The following is a 19,915-nucleotide window of genomic DNA, read 5'->3' as shown; positions in this document are numbered from 1 at the left end:
GGAGGCGGGGCGAGCGCGGGGGCGGGGCGAGCGCGGGGGGCGTGGCCGAGGCCCAGAGGCCCGGACCCTCCGTGATGGGAGATCCGAGATGTTTGGGGCTGGTTTTGTGTTTCCAGAACCTCAATAACCTTTCTCAAGGGAGGCTTCCGCCCCTTATTTTATTTTATTTTGTTCAGCTTGGTGCTCAGCCTCTGGCCTAGCCCCTGGGCAAGGACGAATGTTCTGTTAGGGTTTACTGAAAACAGAGAAGGCTCAGGAGAAAGGTAGCCAGGAAATACTTGGTGTGCCTTCAGAGGTCAGAGCCCTTCAAGTGCGTCCTTATTATACTCAGAAGTCGTGGGAAGCGGACGAGGAAAGGTCTAGGGGAGACCATAGAACTTGAATAAAAAACCAGTCAGGGAAAACAGCTCTCCAAGCTCCACTCCAGGGACTGATTTAGGTGTGGAGGATACAGACAGTGTCCCTGTATACAGGCAGCTTACACTGAAGTAACACAGGAAGCAAGAAACAGAGGCGCAAGAAGTCCTTGGAGGAAAATAAAATTTGAACAGCAAAATGTTGGCGGTGAAGCCTGTCTGAAACCTGTTGAGATTGGTGGGAAGGGGGGGTGAGAGGGGGTGGTTGAGGGGGATGAGTCTGATCAAGGAACATGGTACGCATACATAGACACCAAAGTGAAACCCCCTGGATGTCAATCAAAAAAATGTGAAGAAAATGAGACCGGCCTTGGGTCAGAGAACGGGGACGAAAAAGACTCACTTCGCAAGTTGAGGAACAGTCATTCACCAACTAGCCCTCTGTGTTCCCCGGCACTGTGCTACCCATCCGGTTTGTATATAGCAATGAATAAAACAAAACGGGGGACGTGGGAGAGGCAAAGGAAGCAGCACAACGGCAACAAAGTAAATTAAGAGATGAGTGAAAGAAACACGAGGAGCACTTGAGTGGGGACTTAGAATACTGTAGAGATGGTAGAGAATTCTGTTCTTGGTATTTGAGGTGAATGGTAGACACGTCATATAGACATCGGGTATGCAAACCTAAAGTTCAAAGCTAAGGTGAATTTGCAGTTATAGTGTTAATATAAAAATGCATTTAAGGCCATGAGAACAGATGTGCTATATGGGGTGCTGCATGCCTATAATCCCAGGATGTGGGGAAAAGAGGTTGGAGGCCATGCAGTTCCACAACAACCCAGGGTGCATAGTGAATCAAATACATCCTAGGTGCATATTGAAATATCACAAGAAAACTCCCCCTTTTACAACTAATGTATGCTAATTGAAAATAATGTCACGCCTGGTACCAGTTGCTCACACCTATAATCCTAGCTGCTTAGGAAGCTGAGACTTGAGGATCACAGTCAAAGCCAGCCCAGGTAGGAAAGTCTGGGACTCTTATCTCCAATTAACCACCAAAAAGGCAGACGTAGAGCTGCAGCTCAAGTAATACAGCACTATTCTTCAACAAAAAAGCTTAGGGAGCCAAGTGCTGGTGGCTCACCCCTGTAATCCTAGCTACTCAGAAGGCTGAGATCTGAGGATCGAAGTTTGAAGCCAGCCTGTACAGGAAAGTCCATGAGACTTTTATCTCCAATTAACCAACAAAAATCCAAAAGTAGAGCTGTGGCTCAGTGGTAGAGCCTCAAACCTCGAACAAAAAAGCTAACGGGCCAAACCTGGGTCCCCGAGTTCAAGCCTCAGTACCAGTACTGGCTCTCTCTCTCTCTCTCTCTCTCTCTCTCTCTCTCTCTCTCTCTCTCGCTTAACACATTGCACTCCAAAGATATTAGTGGCTACCATTTAACTACTGAGACTTGTGGAAGCCTCCTCTAGAAAGGATTTCTTAATTGTTATTATAGAGATGATATACAGAGATTACAATCACATGAGTCAGGTAATAAGTACATTTCCTTTCATACAGTGCCTTCTGTTCCCCCATTCTCTCTCAGTATCTCCCTCCTGTCTCCACCCACAAGTTGTACAGTTCACTTTCATCAATGTCCAGTGAGTTCCACTGCTGCACTTTTTCACCCTTACAAAGGCTTTAAAAAAATTATTGCTGGGCACCAGTGGCTCATGCCTGTAATCCTAGCTAATCAGGAGGCTGTGATCTGAGGATCACAGTTCAAAGCCAGCCTAGGCGGGAAAGTCTGTGAAGCTCTCATCTCCAATTAACCACCAGAAAAAATGGAAGTAGTGTTGTGACTTAAGTGATAGAGCACTAGTCTTGAGCTGAAAGCTGAGGGACAGCTCCTAGGCCGAGTTCAAGGCTCATGATGGACAAAATCTATTACACCAAAAGGTTAAAAAGGCTTCAAAAAATGGGACCTTTCATGAGAACCAAGCCATGAGCCTTGAGATGAGAATCTATCACTTTCTACCACTGGACTGTCCCCTAATCATCCCTGCTTTTTTTTTTTTTTTTTTTTTTTTTTTTTTTTTGCCAGTCCTAGGGCTTGAACTCAAGACCGGGGCGCTGTCTCTGAGCTTTTTTTGCTCAAGGATAGTACTGTACCACTTGAGCCACAGCACCATTTCTGGCTTTTTCTGTTTAGTACTGAGGAATCAAACCCAGGGTGCTAGGCAAGTACTCTACCACTAAGCCACATTCCCAGCCCTCACCCTTGCTTTAAGGATGGAACACCGGGGCTGGGGATATGGCCTAGTGGCAAGAGTGCCTGCCTCGGATACACGAGGCCCTAGGTTCGATTCCCCAGCACCACATATACAGAAAACGGCCAGAAGCGGTGCTGTGGCTCAAGCGGCAGAGTGCTAGCCTTGAGCGGGAAGAAGCCAGGGACAGTGCTCAGGCCCTGAGTCCAAGGCCCAGGACTGGCAAAAAAAAAAAAAAAAAAAAAAAAAAAAAAGGATGGAACACCACAGAACAAAATAAGCAAATGTATTACAGCAACCTTTAGGATGAAATCATTGACTTTTACAGGGATTCTATGTTATAATGATACCATGGACTGAGTAATTTCTGAAGAAGAGATTCTTTCTTCCACTTCTGAAGGCTGAGAAGTCCAAGAGCTGCTTTGTGGTGAGAGCTACCTACCTTGCTGCACCAGAACATGCTGAAGGGATCATCAGAAAAGAGTAAGAAAAAACAAAAATCTGTGCATAAAGGTCGTTAGTCTATTTGTGAGGATAGAGCCCTCATGGCCTAAACATTGGCCCCACCTCTCCACACTGTGGCACTGGGGATGGGATTTCCAAAGACGCTTTTGGAAGCAAGTTCAAAGCAAGGCACCTTCCCACTCCGTTCAGCTGGCTGAGGAGAAGGGCGCGTGGAACGGCTGCAGGGACCTGGAAGTGCATGGGTGCTGTCTACCCCGTACTCATTCCAGGCACTCATTCCAGTGTGCCTGTGGTGTTGCTCACATAGCCTTAAGTGGAAATACCTTTTGTGGTATAGGAAGGTGATGGTAGAACCTTTGGCACTGACACGAATAAACTTAAAAAAAAAAACTCTAGATTTGAGGCATTAAGCCTCAAAAACAGTGATATGGTTTCTAAGCACGTGTTGAGTTAACCTTACAAATAGTGAAAGGAAACAAAGTGGGCAATGCCTTAAGCTTGCAACAGCCCTGTTAAAAGCATGTTGGAAATGTGACTTCTCAACATCTATTCAACACAGTCATTTATGTCAGTTTACCAAAGGAGGATGACTGAAAAGATTCAAAAACCCAAGTCGTATGTCCCTTACCTCCACCGGTCTCCTTTGAAAACCCTTCAAAAGATCTGCCTAGCTTGGAGAAAGAAACAGGACTTCCCGGACAGGCCCCTGGCCAACCCGGAGCAATCCAATCGGTTCCTCCTCTCCTCTCGTCAACACACCAGGCTCCTGGGCCTGGTTCCCCCACCTAGTGCATGCACACACACGCGCGCACACCACACACACACACACACACCCCTCATCCTCACGTCGGCATTTTCCCTTAGTTGCCATACCTTAGTGATCCTTCCATTGCCTGGCCTTTAAGAGAACAAGGTTCCCTGTCTGTTCCTAATCAAAGGCCTACACTGGACTTGTGAAGTCAAGTTTTCGCCTAGCATAGGAAAGGAGAAAAGCTTCCTCTGCCGCCTGAGATTCAGTAGCCGAGTCCTGCCAACTGAGTGGACAAAAGACAACTTGAGGGGCTGGGAACATGGCCTAGTGGCAAGAGTGCTTGCCTCGTATCCATGAGGCACTGGGTTCGATTCCCCAGCACCACATAAACAGAAAACGGCCAGAAGTGGCGCTGTGGCTCAGGTTGTAGAGTGCTAGCCTTGAGCGGGAAGAAGCCAGGGACAGTGCTCAGGTCCTGAGTCCAAGGCCCAGGACTGGCCAAAAAAAAGACAACTTGACAGGGGGAAAAACAAAACAGTTATTCCACGTTCTTATACAACCCCTCAGAACAGGAGGGAAAAGCACCAGGAAGCAGTCAGGCCCGGGAGGATCCATGCGTTCCGCTGAGAGTGATGCACGGCGTGCAAGGGCCGGGCGGGGAAGGGCAGGGAAGGCGGGGACTCGCAGAGACGGTAAGCAGTGGGAGACGCGGTGTGAAGGACGCGCTAGGAAATGCGAGCAGCGTGGAGGTGGGGTGCAGAGCTGCCTCAAGGGAAAGAGGGGGGGGGCTGAGCTGACCACACACACACACTCACACTCACACCCCTCCCGGGGGCCTGAGCTGACCACACACACACACTCACACTCACACCCCTCCCGGGGGCCTGACCCACACACACTCACACTCACACCCTCCCGGGGGCCTGACACCACACACACTCACACACACTCACATCCCTCCCGGGGCCTGACACCACACACACTCACACACACTCACATCCCCTCCCGGGGGCCTGACACCACACACACTCACACACACTCACATCCCTCCCGGGGGCCTGACACCACACACACCACACACACACCTCCCGGGGCCTGAGCTGACCACACACACACTCACACCCCTCCGGGGGCCTGACACCACACACACTCACACACACACACTCACACACACTCACACCCCTCCCGGGGACCTGACACCACACACACTCACACACACTCACACCCCTCCCTCAAGCGTGGCTGGTGGCAGTGGATTGGGCTCGGTTCCTGCCGCTCCCGGCGGGGCGCTTCCCGCGCCGGCCCCCCGCAGTCGTCCCCCCCGGGGCGCACGGGAAGGTGGTCGCGAGTCCTCACAGAGCACGAGCTGATGTTACCTTCCGAGGGGGGGGAGAGGCCCGGGGAGAGCGGAGGCCCGGTGTGCGGAGGCGGGGGGGGGGGGGGGGGGGGGGCGGGGGGCGGAGGGCCCGGGGGGGGGCGGAGGCCCGGTGTGCGGAGGCCGGGGAGGGCGGAGGCGGGGGGGGGGGGCGGAGGCCCGGGGGGGGGCGAAGGCCCGGTGTGCGGAGGCCCGGGGGGGGGGGGCGGAGGCCCGGGGGGGCGGAGGCCCGGGGGGGGCGGAGGCCCGGGGGGGGCGGAGGCCCGGGGGGGGGCGGAGGCCCGGGGGGGGCGGAGGCCCGGGGGGGGGCGGAGGCCCGAGGGGGGCGGAGGCCGGGTGGGGGCTGAGGCCCGGGGGGACGGAGGCCGGGTGGGGGCTGAGGCCCGGGGGGGGGGGCGGAGGCCGGGTGGGGGCTGAGGCCCGGGGGGGCGGAGGCCGGGTGGGGGCTGAGGCCCGGGGGGGACGGAGGCCGGGTGGGGGCTGAGGCCCGGGGGGGGGGGCGGAGGCCGGGTGGGGGCTGAGGCCCGGGGGGGGGCGGAGGCCGGGTGGGGGCTGAGGCCGGGGGGGACGGAGGCCGGGTGGGGCTGAGGCCCGGGGGGGGGGGGGGCGGAGGCCCGGGGGGCGGAGGCCCGGGGGGGCGGAGGCCCGGGGGGGGGCGGAGGCCCGGGGGGGGCGGAGGCCGGGTGGGGGCTGAGGCCCGGGGGGGACGGAGGCCGGGTGGGGGCTGAGGCCCGGGGGGGACGGAGGCCGGGTGGGGCTGAGGCCCGGGGGGGGGGCGGAGGCCCGGGGGGGGCGGAGGCCGGGGGGGGCGGAGGCCGGGTGGGGGCTGAGGCCCGGGGGGGGCGGAGGCCGGGTGGGGGCTGAGGCCCGGGGGGGGACGGAGGCCGGGAGGGGCTGAGGCCGGGGGGGGACGGAGGCCGGGAGGGGCTGAGGCCCGGGGAGCCCCCGCCGGCCGCCGTCGGGGCCCTGAGGAGGCCGCGCGCCCCCGCCCCCCCCCCGCGCCCGCCGGAAGTGCCGCTGCGTCGCGCACTTCCGGGTGATGTCTGGACGCCGCCGCCGCCGCGCGTCTCCAGTCTCCGGGCCGCGCCCCCGCCCGCCGCCGCCGCCCGGGTCGTGGAGGCTGGAGCGACGTCACCGCCATGGCTGGCATCAAAGGTGGGCGCGGGGCGCGGGGCCGGCCGCCGGGGGGCGGGGGGCGGGGGGCGCGGGCGGAGGGACCCCGCGGGCTGCGCACGCCGCCGCCTCCCCGGGCCCGCCGCGCGCGGGGCGACGCGCCCCCCCGACCCCGCCGCTCCCCACCGCCCGCCCTCCCCACCCCCGCACACACCGCAAGCCCCGGGACCGACCCCGGGGTGGGGGGGGCGGCGGCGTGCGGGGCGCCCGGGCCGGGCCGGCGGGGACGGGGACGGACGGGGTCGAGGCCGCCGGGCCGCACGCCTGGGGGCGGGACCGCGGGCGCTCCGTGCCCCCCCCCGGGCGCAGCCCCCCCCCACGGCCGCCTCCGTGACCCCCCCGGGCGCAGTGCCCCCCCCCCACGGCCGCCTCCGTGCCCCCCCCCGGGCGCAGCCCCCCACGGCCGCCCCCGTCACCGAGGATCCAGGTCGCTCGCTCGTCCCCTCCCCCCCCCCGTTCTCCTCGGAAAGCGGGGAGGGAGGGAGGGTCGCGCCGGTCCCGGCTTCCCTGGCGAAGGCCACCCCGCCCGGCTCCCCGGACCCCTTTGCTCTGGAGAGCGAACGGGCCCGCACCCCGGGAAAGCGAGCCCGTGTGTGAGGGACGGCCCTCGGTGGGTGGACCTCCCCCCCCCCCCCACGGCAGCCTCACCGGGGCCTCCCCCCCCCCCGACGGCAGCCTCACCGGGGCCTCCCCCCCCCCCGGACGGCAGCCTCACCGGGGCCCTCCCCCCCCCCCGACGGCAGCCTCACCGGGGCCTCCCCCCCCACGACGGCAGCCTCACCGGGGCCTCCCCCGCCCCCCGACGGCAGCCTCACCGGGGCCTCCCCCCCCCCCCCCCCCGGACGGCAGCCTCAGCCGGGGCCTCCCCGCCCCCGACGGCAGCCTCACCGGGGCCTCCCCCGCCCCCGACGGCAGCCTCACCGGGGCCTCCCCCCCCCCCCACGGCAGCCTCACCGGGGCCTCCCCCCCCCCGACGGCAGCCTCACCGGGGCCTCCCCCCCCCCCGACGGCAGCCTCACCGGGGCCTCCTTCCCAGGGTCACGGCGGCCCCGTGGTTTACCTTCACTCTCTGAAAACAATGTCGCCCCCCCCCCCCCAAAACCTGGCCCCCGGAGCTTCGGGGACCCCTGTCGTGACTGCCGTGGTTTGTGTTTGCTCTGAGGATGCTGTCTGTTTTCCCCCGCCGGCCCTCAGCCTTTTTTATTTCTCTTTTTCCCAGTGTCACACTCAGGAGACTCGATGTTTTAAATTTATTTCCCCAAACCCTAAGCAACCGTTAGTCGGGTGGAAAGCGTCTCCGGGGGAGATGCGCTTTCATTCTTGATTCCCGGTAGGGTTTCAGTGAGGTGAGGGTTGCTTTTCATGGCATGCTGTGTGTGAAGGAGGGTTGCTGTAATCACAGGCCACTGCCCATCACTTGATCACAGACGCTCTTCTTTTCTCCTCATCCCCAGGTGGAGGACTTCATAGCCCCTTCTACTCCAATTTCCTTATCATCAACAGAACCCAGTACTTTGTCTCTAGAGAATTTTACTGGATAATTGGGTTGTTCCATCCCTGGCTATGAGCTTTGGGATTAGAAATCAGACTCACCCAAGTTTTGTCTTCCAAATATTACATCACTTAATTACAGCATAAATCCTTACCTCCTTGGTGTGTCATTTAAGACAATAATAGCTTACTTGCTGATTTCATAAGACCTAAGAAACTTTACAAGTTTTGAGAATCCTTTTAAGTGACTTGTTTAATTGCATTGGCTTTCTTATCTGTTATGACTAAGAAACAAGCTATCACATTAAATTGTGACCATCTTTTTAATATGAGTGTGGAATAAATAGAAGTATCATCCAGAAGTATTATCTTGATTTTCCAAACAGTTCCAGGACCTTACTTTATACAACTACATTCAAAGGGAATTGGATCCTAGATACATATAAATGCATTAATAATTTCCATTCAGTATTAAAATTCCCTGTAGTTGTAATAAAATAATCTTATGTTTAAAATTGGGTTTTGATACCTGAACCTTATCTATTTTTAGTCCCCTGTGTTTGTCTGTATTTAAGAATCCATCTTCTTTTTCTTTCTCTCATTGAGACAGGGTCTTGTTATTCAAGCTAATCTTGAATTTGCAATCCTCCTGCCTCAGCCTCCTGAAAACTGTGATCACTGATGTGTACTACCCCACCTAGCTTTCCAATAATTTTTAAGAGTATGCCCCCCCAAAATTGAGACTTTCCTTTTTGATAAGAATATAAATGCTATTCTCTACCATAAAGCTACTTCTCAGATAGCATCAAAGCTCTAAGGCTAATTGCCTTACCACAAACATCTTTTTGGGGACTTTTTTCGGTGTAACTTAAAATCTTTTCTCAGTCTCCTCTCAGAGGGCAGCCCTTGCTTATATGCAACTTTCTCCTCATTTGTTTTAATGTGAGAAGCACAAAGTTACAAAATTTCATGTCACAACACACAGGTAACAGTGATTCCTTTGGGGGAAGATAATTATTTTTATGGAGTTTTATTCTGGGCCCAGAAATTACTGCCAGTTGGAAGAAATACATAAAAATAGTACAGGTGGTTGTTTGTAGCCTAACACATGGCCTTGAGCTAAGTTACAAATGTCCAGCTCTCTTTAAAATAAGATTTACTTACTCTGAATTTACACCCAGTAATTATGTGGCAAGATGTCTATAAAGAAAGCTAGCTTTTCTGTGTGAGCTTTGCTACATTTATTTTGTCTCCATATTGTGCCTGTCCTTTAAACAAGTTGTTACTATGTAGTAGTGAGCTTAGTTGTTTGGCAAAAGTAGGGATCATTTGTTACCTTCACTATCTTTTAATAGTACATGTTTAGAGAATTGCTTGGCTTTCAGATTGCCTCTGATTTTATAGAGGCCAGAACCTGAAATTAATTATATAGACTGGCTGCAGTAGCTGCAGAGACTAGGACATGGTGCTGCCTCTTTCTCGGCTGTTTCTACTCTGCTACATTCATTCTCCCAGCGTTGGTTACTAAGTGTTAAGATCTGGGAGGTGGAGCATCAACAATAGAGAAAGTTGCTCCCTGCTCTCATAAACAGTTGGAGAAGGAAAGACAAGTCCAAATCAGAATGAAATTGAAATCACCATAACTGAGTCGGGAGCTACATGCAACAGAGGGCTTCTGCTTGGAATGCTGCCCCGGAGGGCCGTCTCGCCTACGAGTTACCCGCTTCCTCCAGAGCTCTGCCCAGTCTCCTCCTCCATCAGTGAGGCCTTCCCAGGGCACCGTGCACGTGCCTTCCCGTCCCTCATCCTGCCTGATTTTTTTTTCTCATTTGCTTGCTCCCTACCGCTCCTGTCTCTTTCTGGGTACCAGGGTTTGAACTCAGGATTATAAACCCTCACTTTCCTTTTTCCTTAATAACTAGGACTTTACAAATTGAGCCATACCTCCAGCCTGGCATTTTGCTTGTGAGCTGGAAATGGGGTCTCAAGGACTCTTTTTTTTGGGGGGAGGGGCAGCTTTCAGCCTCCTGAGTAGTTAGAATTGCACTCATAAACCACTGGCGCCTGAATTTTCTAAATTATTTTATTCCCTTACTAGATACCATGAGAACAAAAGCTGTAACATGGCTCACACCTAATCCTAGCCATTCAGGAGTCAGATCTGAGGATCCAGGTTCAAAGTCAGCCTGGGGAGTAAAGATTCTTTTTTGTTGTTGTTGTTACCAGTCCCGGGGCCTTGGACACGGTGTGAGCACTGTCCCTGGCTTCTTTTTGCGCAAGGCCAGCACTCTGCCACTTGAGCCACAGCGCCACTTCTGGCCGTTTTCTGTATATGTGGTGCTTGGGAATCGAACCCAGGGCTTCATGTATACAAGGCGAGCACTCTTGCCACTAGGCCATGTTCCTAGCCCCAAGATGATGAGATTCTTACCTCCAGTTAAAAAGCTGGGAATGAATGTATGGCTGGAGTAGTAGAGCTCTGGCTTTAAGCACAAAAGCTCAAGGACAGCACACAGACTGAGTTCCAGCCCCAAGACTAGCATCAAAAAAAGGGAGGGGAGAGGTTTATTTTGTTACAGTCTCTAGTAGCAAGAACAGCTTGTATCACACATTTGAGAAGGGGGAGGGGTGATGAAGAAGGAAGGGAGAAATAAAAGGAGAAAAGAGGACTTGGTCTCGTGTGGGGATTCAGGAAACGTCACACCGAAGAAGGGAGCTCTGCGGGAGGAGAGCGGGGTGGGCAAGGACACCGCTGGGTGAGTGAGCGGCCAGGCCTGCTAAGTGTTTGGCGTCCATCAATATTTCCTGCATGGATGGGAGCCTGTCCAAGGTAGAAGGAGCAAACCCGTCCGTGCAGGGGCCACGTGGATAGGGAGCCTGGGAAAGACAAGAGGACTGAAGGGTGGGGAGCAGGGGGGGGGGGCCCTGCGGTCTGGCCTGCATCAGGGGAGGGGGGAAAGGCCCGCTCAGAACCTGTTTGAATCTGAAGGAAGCAAACTGTTAACTCAGCACTTCCCTGGTCTCGAGACAGGGATCGAACCCAGTCTAAACTCAGAGTTCTGTGATGTCTCCTACACCTTAATACATTCTCATACCCTCACGGTAATTTTAAACAGTGTTTTGAAAAAACTGTTTTGTGCCTGAAACAGTTGCATGGCATGGGATGGTCTCCTGACATCAAGTCTTTGCTGTCAGGGTTTCAGATTTGGGGACGCTGTAGATTTTGATTTTCAGATTAGGAATGAGGCAGAGCCCGTATCATTTCCTTTTGCCTTAAAGATGCCAAAGAAGACTTATTCTGAAACCATATAACTGGTGCTAAAAAGGCAGCTCACTTTTAATATGTTTAGGTTTAGGGGGAGACTTGTGGGATTATACGTAATATTCAAATCTAATATTAACAAAATAATGTTAACATAGCTTAATTGATATATCTATTGGATTTTATTTGCTTTTCAGCTTTGATTAGTTTGTCCTTTGGAGGAGCAATTGGGCTGATGTTTTTGATGCTTGGATGTGCCCTACCAATATACAGGTACATAAAGTTTTTGTCTTTTTGATTGTTAAAGAGTAAATTTTTCTGGGGCTGGGGATATGGCCTAGTGACAAGAGTGCTTGCCTCGTATACATGAGGCCCTGGGTTTGATTCCCCAGCACCACATATACAGAAAAAGGCCAGAAGTGGCGCTGTGGCTCAGGTGGCAGAGTGCTAGCCTTGAGCAAGAAGAAGCCAGGGACAGTGCTCAGCCCTGAGTTCACGGCCTAGGACTGGCCAAAAAAAAAAAAAAAAAAAGTAAAATTTTCTACTTGTAAAACTTGGAAAATATCGTCTTCTACTGTAAAGTGCAGAAAACTCTTCACTAACCAAACAGACTTTTTCTTTTTTATTATCACTTTAAATTTATTTGTAAAGGTATTAGAAAATCTAGACACAAAAAGATTTGGGGCTGTGTGCCCCTGGCTCACCCCTGTCATCCTCGCTACCCAGGAGGCTCAGGTCTGAGGATCGCAACTCAAAGCCAGCCCCGCCAGGAACGTCCATGAGACTCTTCAATTAGCCACCAGAAAACCAGAAGTGGTGCTGTGGCTCAAGTGATAGAGTGCTAGCCTTCAGCTGAAGAGCTCAGGGACAGCAGCCAGGCCCAGAGTTCAAGACCCACGACCGACAAAAAAGATTTGGGGCTTTGATTTGCTTTTTGACTGCTGTCAAGTCAATGGAAAAATAGCAACATGGTGGCCCAGCTCTGCTGTAGTGTTAAAACACCTATTGGTAAAATGCAATACAAGAAAATAAATACCATGACAGACCCAAAACACAATTGACTAAAGAAAATAATGTAGCCAGTTACTCTCCTTAGGCTAGAGCGTGTGTGTGCGCGCACGTGTGCGCACGCGTGCGTATACACATGAGCTAGGGTCTTGCAGTTGTCCCACCTCAATAGGAGGGATTACGGGCATATATATGCCACTCTGCCAGGTTTAAAATTAATATTTAGATAAATTAATAAGAAAAAGACAACAAGCCAGGGGTGGTGACTCACACGTAATCCTAGCAACTCTGGAGGCTGAGATTTGAGGATCAGAGTTCAAACCAGCCTGGGAAGGAAAGTCCATGAACTCTTCTCCAATTAATTGCTGCAAAACCCAGAAGTGGAGCTTGTTGTTTAAATGACATTGAGCACAAAAGCTCAGGGACAGCCCCAGGCCCTGAGTTCAAGCCCCCCAGGACCCAAAACAAAGAGTGCTACACATTACAAATAAGCACATGAAAATAGACTCAACTTTGCTCTACATTTAATGAAATCTACTGACAGAGATACAGGATACTCACAGACCTGTGTTGCTACCTGCTATTGTGGAGCAGGGCAGTGGGAATTTTTTTTTGGGGGGGGGGGGCAGTCCTGGGGCTTGGACTCAGGGCCTGAGCACTGTCCCTGGCTTCTTTTTGCTCAAGGCTAGCACTCTGCCACTTGAGCCACAGTGCCACTTCTGGCCATTTTCTGTATATGTGGTGCTGGAGAATCGAACCCAGGGCCTCATGTATATGAGGCAGGCACTCTTTGCCACTAGGCCATATCCCCAGCCCCTAGGGCAGTGGGAATTTGAAATGATTTTCTCGGAGACCAGTTTGTATCTTGTAGTATCCCAATTCTTAGATTTTCTAATACAAGTCCACTTGCAGATGTTTACAAAGATATGTGTAGTTGAGGGAGCATCTAGCTATTCATGGCAGCCTTGTTTATAATGGCATAAAAGGAAAATCATTGATTCAATAACTATTAAAAGAAAAATGAAGAAGTTATGGCATATCCATCAGCGGAAATACTAGGAAGCTGTAAGGAGTGAGAAAGCGCTATGAAGGCTGTTACATAAAAGATGTTCAAGATAAAAAGTTTCATGACACACCTTTTTATGTTCTGTATGGAATTATGGAGTGGAGCCTAAGGGGCTCCCTAGGAGGGTGGAGACAAGAAAGCAGGGAAGGAGCCGGGAGTGTAGTGGTAGAGCACTTGCTTCATATACATGAAGCCCTGGGTTTGATTCCTCAGCACCATATAAAGAAAAGGCTAAAAGTGGTGCTGTGGCTGAAGTGGTAGAGTGCTAGCCTTGAGCGAAAAGAAGCCAGGGACAGTGCTCAGGCTCTTGAGTCCAAGGCCCCAGGACTGGCAAAAAAAAAAACCAGGGACGATTTTAGTTTTTACATTAAGTACTTTTTTCATGTGTGAAGTTTGTTTTCTTAAGCATCTATTCCACTTCTCATTTTTGTAGTTAAATGTTTAGGATCTTTAACTTATCATAAGCTCCTAGATATGAGAAATCTCCACTGTGATGATTTCTGACGTGTCAGAATTAGTCATTCTGAAGGCCATCTATTCATTTTGAGCTTTTCTTTTGGAAATAGATGGTCAGTCATGCAGAGGCCCCTGTGCCTTTCATGAAGCTTCCCCCAGTCATGACATCTTATGTAATTGTACTTACCAAAAGCAGGAAATGACATTGACACGATAGAAGTTCACTAATAGACTAAAAGCCATCTATTTTTGCAGCATTTCTGTTTTCATATTTTGATTTCAGCCTTTTGGGAGTTTCTAGTAGCATAGGCAAGCTTGGAGATGCTTCAGCTTTATACTAAGGCTGAGTGTCAAAGGCATGAGTCCTGGATTGTAAGAGTTATTATGTTAGTATTTCCGTTCTCCCTAAAATAGGGGTGGGGGAACATTAGTTTTAGGCCTCGATTCCAACTTGATTCTTTTACTATTAGAAAAAGTGAGTACTGTATCATAATTGATTGCAGGGATAATATAACTTTAAATGTTTCTTAGTTTTACAGCGTTTTACAGTGTGTTTGTGCCTTGCAGTCGTCTTTTCTTCCTTAAAAACAGAAGCATATTTTTGTGTGTAGGGAAGTAACATGGACGGCAAAAAGTACATTAACTTACCTTTCTTTTCTAGCACATACTGGCCCCTCTTTGTTCTCTTCTTTTACATCCTTTCACCTACTCCCTACTGCATAGCAAGAAGGTTGGTGGATGACACGGATGGGATGAGTAATGCTTGTAAGGAACTTGCCATCTTTCTCACAACAGGCATTGTGGTCTCAGCTTTTGGACTTCCTATCATACTTGCCAGAGCACACTTGGTGAGTGAGTCTGTTTTTGTGTGAATGATTTCTGTATTAGACTGTGTTAAATTTTTTGGTAAGTAATAAAAATCCCATAGGAGAACCTTGAGTCTGTGATGGCAGTTGGCTGGCTAACCACCTCCCTACCTGTAAGAATTAGCACCCTGTGCCGGCAGCTATCAGCCTGCCCCGTGAAACAGGAAGTACATGAGGTGTGTGCACAGGGCGTGTTCACGCCTCTGCGGATCTGCAGAGTGTGAAAGAGGAGAACTTGTAGGCTCACCTTCACTTCTGGAGAGGCAGAAGGGACGCAGAGGCCGTCCGTCCAGTGTGGGAAAGGCACCCGCTCCCCCGCCCTTGGAAAAGAACGCACATAAGTGCTTTCCATCGCTGTGTTTTACATTCTATCTCTTCTCTAGAGAGATCTTTGGGTTCAATAAGAGAGGAAATTTCTTTATAAGCAGTAAGTTGTAGAGTTCTATACTGTATCATCCTATTCCAGAAGTTAAGCTTTTTGAATATTTACCTCTTACAACTTGTCTTTCTTTAAGCAACCAAAGGCTTAAAAAAAAACAAAACAGCCATATAAAAATACCTGTTTATTACCATGAACATAATGGTGAGGCATATTTGTTTTAGATTACTATTAGTATGTAAATAGAACCTTGATTTGCTTTTCGTCTCCCTTTTGTCTTTCATCAGTCTGCTGACTGTGTTTCCCGTATTTCCGCAGATTGCCTGGGGAGCCTGCGCACTTGTTCTCACAGGAAACACAGTCATCTTTGCAACTATACTAGGCTTTTTCTTGGTCTTCGGAAGCAATGATGACTTCAGCTGGCAGCAGTGGTGAACAAAAGGAGTCACTGAACTATTGTCACGTGGACTTGCTGTCCACAGCTGGCCACGATGCTGGCATGAGAAGGGGCAGCAGTGCCACCGGTGTAGCGCAAGCCTGGGGGGGGGTGGTATTCTAGGTACTCCCTCCTCACTGTTATTGTATGCGTACTATTTTCACAGAGACTTGCTGAAGGATTAAAAGGATTTTCTCTTTTGGAAAAGCTTGATTGATTTCACACTTAGCTATTGTATGCTTCTGTGGTGTCCTGCTGAATCTTAAAATATTTATGTGTTTCTCCTGCTCACTTTCCTTTTTTAATCAATTATGCAATGTTAAACATTTTCTGAATGTTATAACCATTGGCATTGGTTTAGACATTGAGAATTCTTCTGGCTGCCTAGCTGGGCTAAAGTATGTATTTTCTCCAAATTAATCTCCATTATTATGAAATATATAAAAATAAGTTTTCAATCAGTTAGGATGATATCACTCCCAATTTTATACACACATGCAGACTTTTGGCATACTTTGTGGACTATCTACTCAGTGCAAATATAGCTGCGTTTATTATACCTCAAAGGGGCCAAGTATTAATGCCCAGACCCTCCGTAAGGGATGCTGGTTTTACTAATAGACAGGTGTTTTCTGAATAGAAAGCTATTTCATGGAATTGCTACAAAAGAGTGCTCTTCTTCCTAATGGTTAGAATATGTTAAACTTCAAGGCTAGGTTGTAAAAACAGATTTTTAAGATAGTTTTTATTTATGCTCATTACAGTCAAAAGTAGAGTGAGTTGCAGAGTGGGAAGAAATGTTGAAATTCCGTTGTTTGGATGCTGTTTGTATTTATAAGTAGAACTTTGAAACTTCTGTCAGCCTTTGACATTTTGCCATAGGGAAATGGATATATATAGAGTGACTAAATGAGGGAGCTTTGTATATTGCATCATGTATACCAGGAAATTTTCCTCTGCTTCCTCCTTTTAACTTATTTTGTTTGTTGTATATATTAAGTAAAAGAACTTATCAGACATAGTTTAATAATGCATAGAAATGTTTGACTCACCTGCAAATAATTGCTATGCGTACATTGAATGCCACTCCCTCGCAAGGCCTCAATATGATTAGCTGGTCATTTATTATTCTCGCAGATAATTCACACATTCATAATTTAAGGTTTAGGTCATGGTAAGGGTAGTTCTTATTCTAAGGTTATGTTATGTGTCATTTAGGATTTAAGACAAGCTTCCTGTATACCTCTGAATTGTTTAGGTTTGGGTTTTATCATGATATATCTGCTATTTCCTTATAAAAGGTATTTATCATATGAATTAATGCAGAGTAGCCAAATCCAGCTGTAGAGCAGCTTTATATGCAAACCTGACCAAAAATCCCCAGTAACCAGGCAGGATCAACTTACAGTGATCATTTGCATCTCATGATTGTTGGTACCTTTTTAGAAACTGGTTATAAAAACATTCATGTTAATCTGACAGTATTTTGTTAAGGATATTTATATGTTTATTCAGTATATTTGCATAAAAATTGTTTTGCCTTCAGTCAAAACAGTAACCATGACAGCATCCTTATGTTGTTTTATAAGGTTTATTTCTTAAGAAAATGGGAACAAGTTTGTGAGTTGTTCATCTTTTTCCTAACGATGCCTAAAGCCACAGGATTGGTTTGTTTTTGTTTTGGTGGGGTTGGTTTTGCCTGACCCCACTCTTGTTCCTTTTAGCTGCAAGGTGGGAAGCAGTACAGAATGTGCGCATGTGAGGATGCCGTTTACACACCACACCACGCTGAAAATGGCCTGCTGGATGATAACGCTCCGAACGTAAAATGGGAAGTATGAGTGCACATCGTTTAGACAGCTGGTGATGCACTTGGAACACTGTGCCTATGATCTGCCGGGTTCTTTGTTGTTGTTGTTTTCAGAAGGTGCATTCTGTGGCCCTCCGTTTTCTGTTCCTGTAGGAAGTCAGTGCCCTGCTACAGTTCTCTTAGCGTGTCCATAGCCCCCTAACAGCTGTGTGTTCTTCCTGTGTACCAATGCCTTGGCAGCCTCGTGCCTTCCACCTTGCACGCTAGCTTGCCAGGGGTAGCTTGGGTTTCTCAGCTAGTCAGCTGGAGAGGGGAAATTTCCATCGAATATGCACTGACAGCATTGCCATTTTTCTGTGGAAAGAAGGAAAACTTTTTGATGATGGAAACAATAAAGATTTTAAATATCCATTTTAGTTTGTGAGTGTTTTTGGAGTGGAAGTACATTTCACACTTCACTTCCTGAAGTGCGTTAGCTATTTTAATAATGTTGTAGAAGGCACGTGTGGCATTAATTACCCTGTTTAAATTTGAAGACGTAAAAGGGAAACCAGGTTAACAAATGAAGCCTCGTGATTCTTGCCATTAAAGAAAGGTGCTGGTGATGTAAATTAAGGCCCTACTCTTGAATTTTGAGGCCTTTTTTGGATGCATGTTTGACCGCATATTTACCATTTGTCCTTAGAACATGATGCTTCTTGCAAACACTCAAAACGAAAGTGAAAATATGTGGAACAGGGAGAAGTGCTGTCCTATTTTGTACGTTTCAAAGTGTAGAGCTTGAAGCAAAGTCCTGACTTCAGTCCTCATTATCTCACACAAGTTTAAATCAGGTTCTTGGCGACTGCCCTGATAAAAGTTTGGAAGTGTTGCCAAAGTCATCCAAATTCCATGTTGAATGTGATGATTCACGAATGTCAGGTAACTTCCAGTGAAACTTGAGTGCCCGTTACTGTGCATCAAACTTAATAAGGGCCCTTACTGTCAGAGAGCCCGTGTGTTTTAGACCCAAGAATGTTTCTCACTAGGTACTGTTGGTGAGAAATTCAAATTCCTATTTCGTATATGTGCACATTTGCCCACTAAGATGGGGATTCTTAACCAAAGATGGCTTTCTGAGAGAAAATGTGTTGTAAACACTCCAGATGACTGAAGGTTGTTTATTTAACTTATTAAGAACTAGCATTGACTTAGTTTTAACCATTTGACCAAAGTATTAAAATGGATCACACAATTGTGCCTTTTAATCATGCATTTAAAATACTTTCATTTCTCCTTAGTAACTGAGAACTGCAGTTTCTTCCTTTGTGTGTGTGATAGTAATGAGATTTAACCTTGGGGTCTTGGCACCTGCTCAGCCACTTGTGCCACAACCCACTTCCTTTTTAATTTTAGTTATTAAATACGGTCGTAGTGGTTTTAATTTAATTACTAAATACAGCCTTAGTGTTTTTGCCCAGCACTGGCCTCTGACTAATCCTACCTATAGCATCCCATGAAATTGGGATAACCTGTACCTCATCATCCCCGGCTGATTTGTTGTCATTAACTTTTAGCCTGGGCTGGCCTTGAACTTCGATCCTCCCAGTCTCTGCCTCCCGAGAGGATTAGAGATCCTCCAGAGGTTCCTCCTTGGAGAATCATTTGCTGGGATTATAGCTATAAAACTGTCAAACTTACATTATCCAACCGTCCCCCATTTTTAGGTGATCACAAATGTGTATATTTTCTTTCAAATATTTGGTCCTGGCGCCACTTACCTTTTTTTGGTTTTTTGGTCTGATCTGACCTGGTAGTTAAACTCAAGGCCTTTCTCTTCTTCAGCTTGCTTATTCAGCTGGCATTCGACCACTGGAGCCACACCTCCTACCCTGCATTTTGCTGCTTGTTTTTGTTTTTGAAGAAGGAATATCACAGGCTTTTCTGCCTGGGCTGATTTCAAATTGTAGTCCTCTTATCTCAGCTTCCTTGTTTCTACTTTGTGAATTTACAGAATAGTAAGAGGATAGAAAGCCAAAATCAAAGTCACTGAGTCCATTACTTAATATTTTTGTAGTCAGTACAGTCACCACAAGTGTCGTTCAGGTGTCTCCACCGCTTATCGAAGGAAGTGGTTTGTGAAGGGTATTCTTACTGCTGAAAAGGCTTTTTAAAGAAAATTGACTTCTTAGCTCCCTGCCAGGTAACCCAAGGTTGTGTAGGGGGGAAACGCTTTTGTGCTGTGTGGGAGCACTTGAATGTAGCAATTATTGTGAGCTTAAGGTATTTCTAGACCTTTATCTCTTCTCTGGCTGTCATGTATCTCTTCACCATTTAAGTATAAAATGTCTAGGAATGAGGTTTGTTTCTATAGAGAAACCTGTTTTGTACAAAACTTTGTGCTCTTGTGTTTTGCTTCCAGACTCTCGAAGATAAATTCAGTTCCAGTTGGGTTTAGAACCACATACCATAATCACAAAACGGTTGAACTTCTAAATTACAGTTGGTGGGCGGGGGGAGGGGTGGGGAGGGAGTGGAGAGAGAAAGCCCCAAACTACATGAGAGAGATCATATCCACAAAACATTCCCTTTTAAATTATAACTATAATTTCTGGGGATCCCAAGACAATTTTTCCCAGGAGTTGGTAGAATGACTAATGTAAGAGAAGCTTTGCTGCTGACTGCAACCCTAGAAACCATTCGTCAATAAAATATTTTAAGTTCTTGAGTATTATCGTGTTTGTTAAGAATATTGCTGTTTAAGGGGCTGGGAATGTGGCTTA

The 19,915-nt window shown here is 48.8% G+C and overlaps 1 protein-coding gene across 1 annotated transcript; it reads left to right on the top strand.

The window, feature by feature from the left end:
- The first annotated feature begins 6,211 nt into the window (after nt 1-6,211).
- Nucleotides 6,212-15,793, top strand: Leprotl1 (leptin receptor overlapping transcript like 1). The gene is made up of 4 exons (XM_048330674.1): nt 6,212-6,361; nt 11,330-11,405; nt 14,324-14,510; nt 15,226-15,793. The coding sequence occupies exons 1-4, from the start codon at nt 6,346-6,348 to the stop codon at nt 15,340-15,342; spliced, it is 396 nt and encodes a 131-aa protein (XP_048186631.1). The 5' UTR covers nt 6,212-6,345; the 3' UTR covers nt 15,343-15,793.
- The last annotated feature ends 4,122 nt before the right edge of the window (nt 15,794-19,915 follow it).

This window comes from Perognathus longimembris, chromosome 21 (assembly GCF_023159225.1).
Source record: "Perognathus longimembris pacificus isolate PPM17 chromosome 21, ASM2315922v1, whole genome shotgun sequence".
NCBI classification, from domain to species: Eukaryota; Metazoa; Chordata; class Mammalia; order Rodentia; family Heteromyidae; genus Perognathus; species Perognathus longimembris.
The sequence above is the reverse complement of the archived record's forward strand: the minus strand, read 5'-3'. Positions and strand labels throughout refer to the sequence as shown.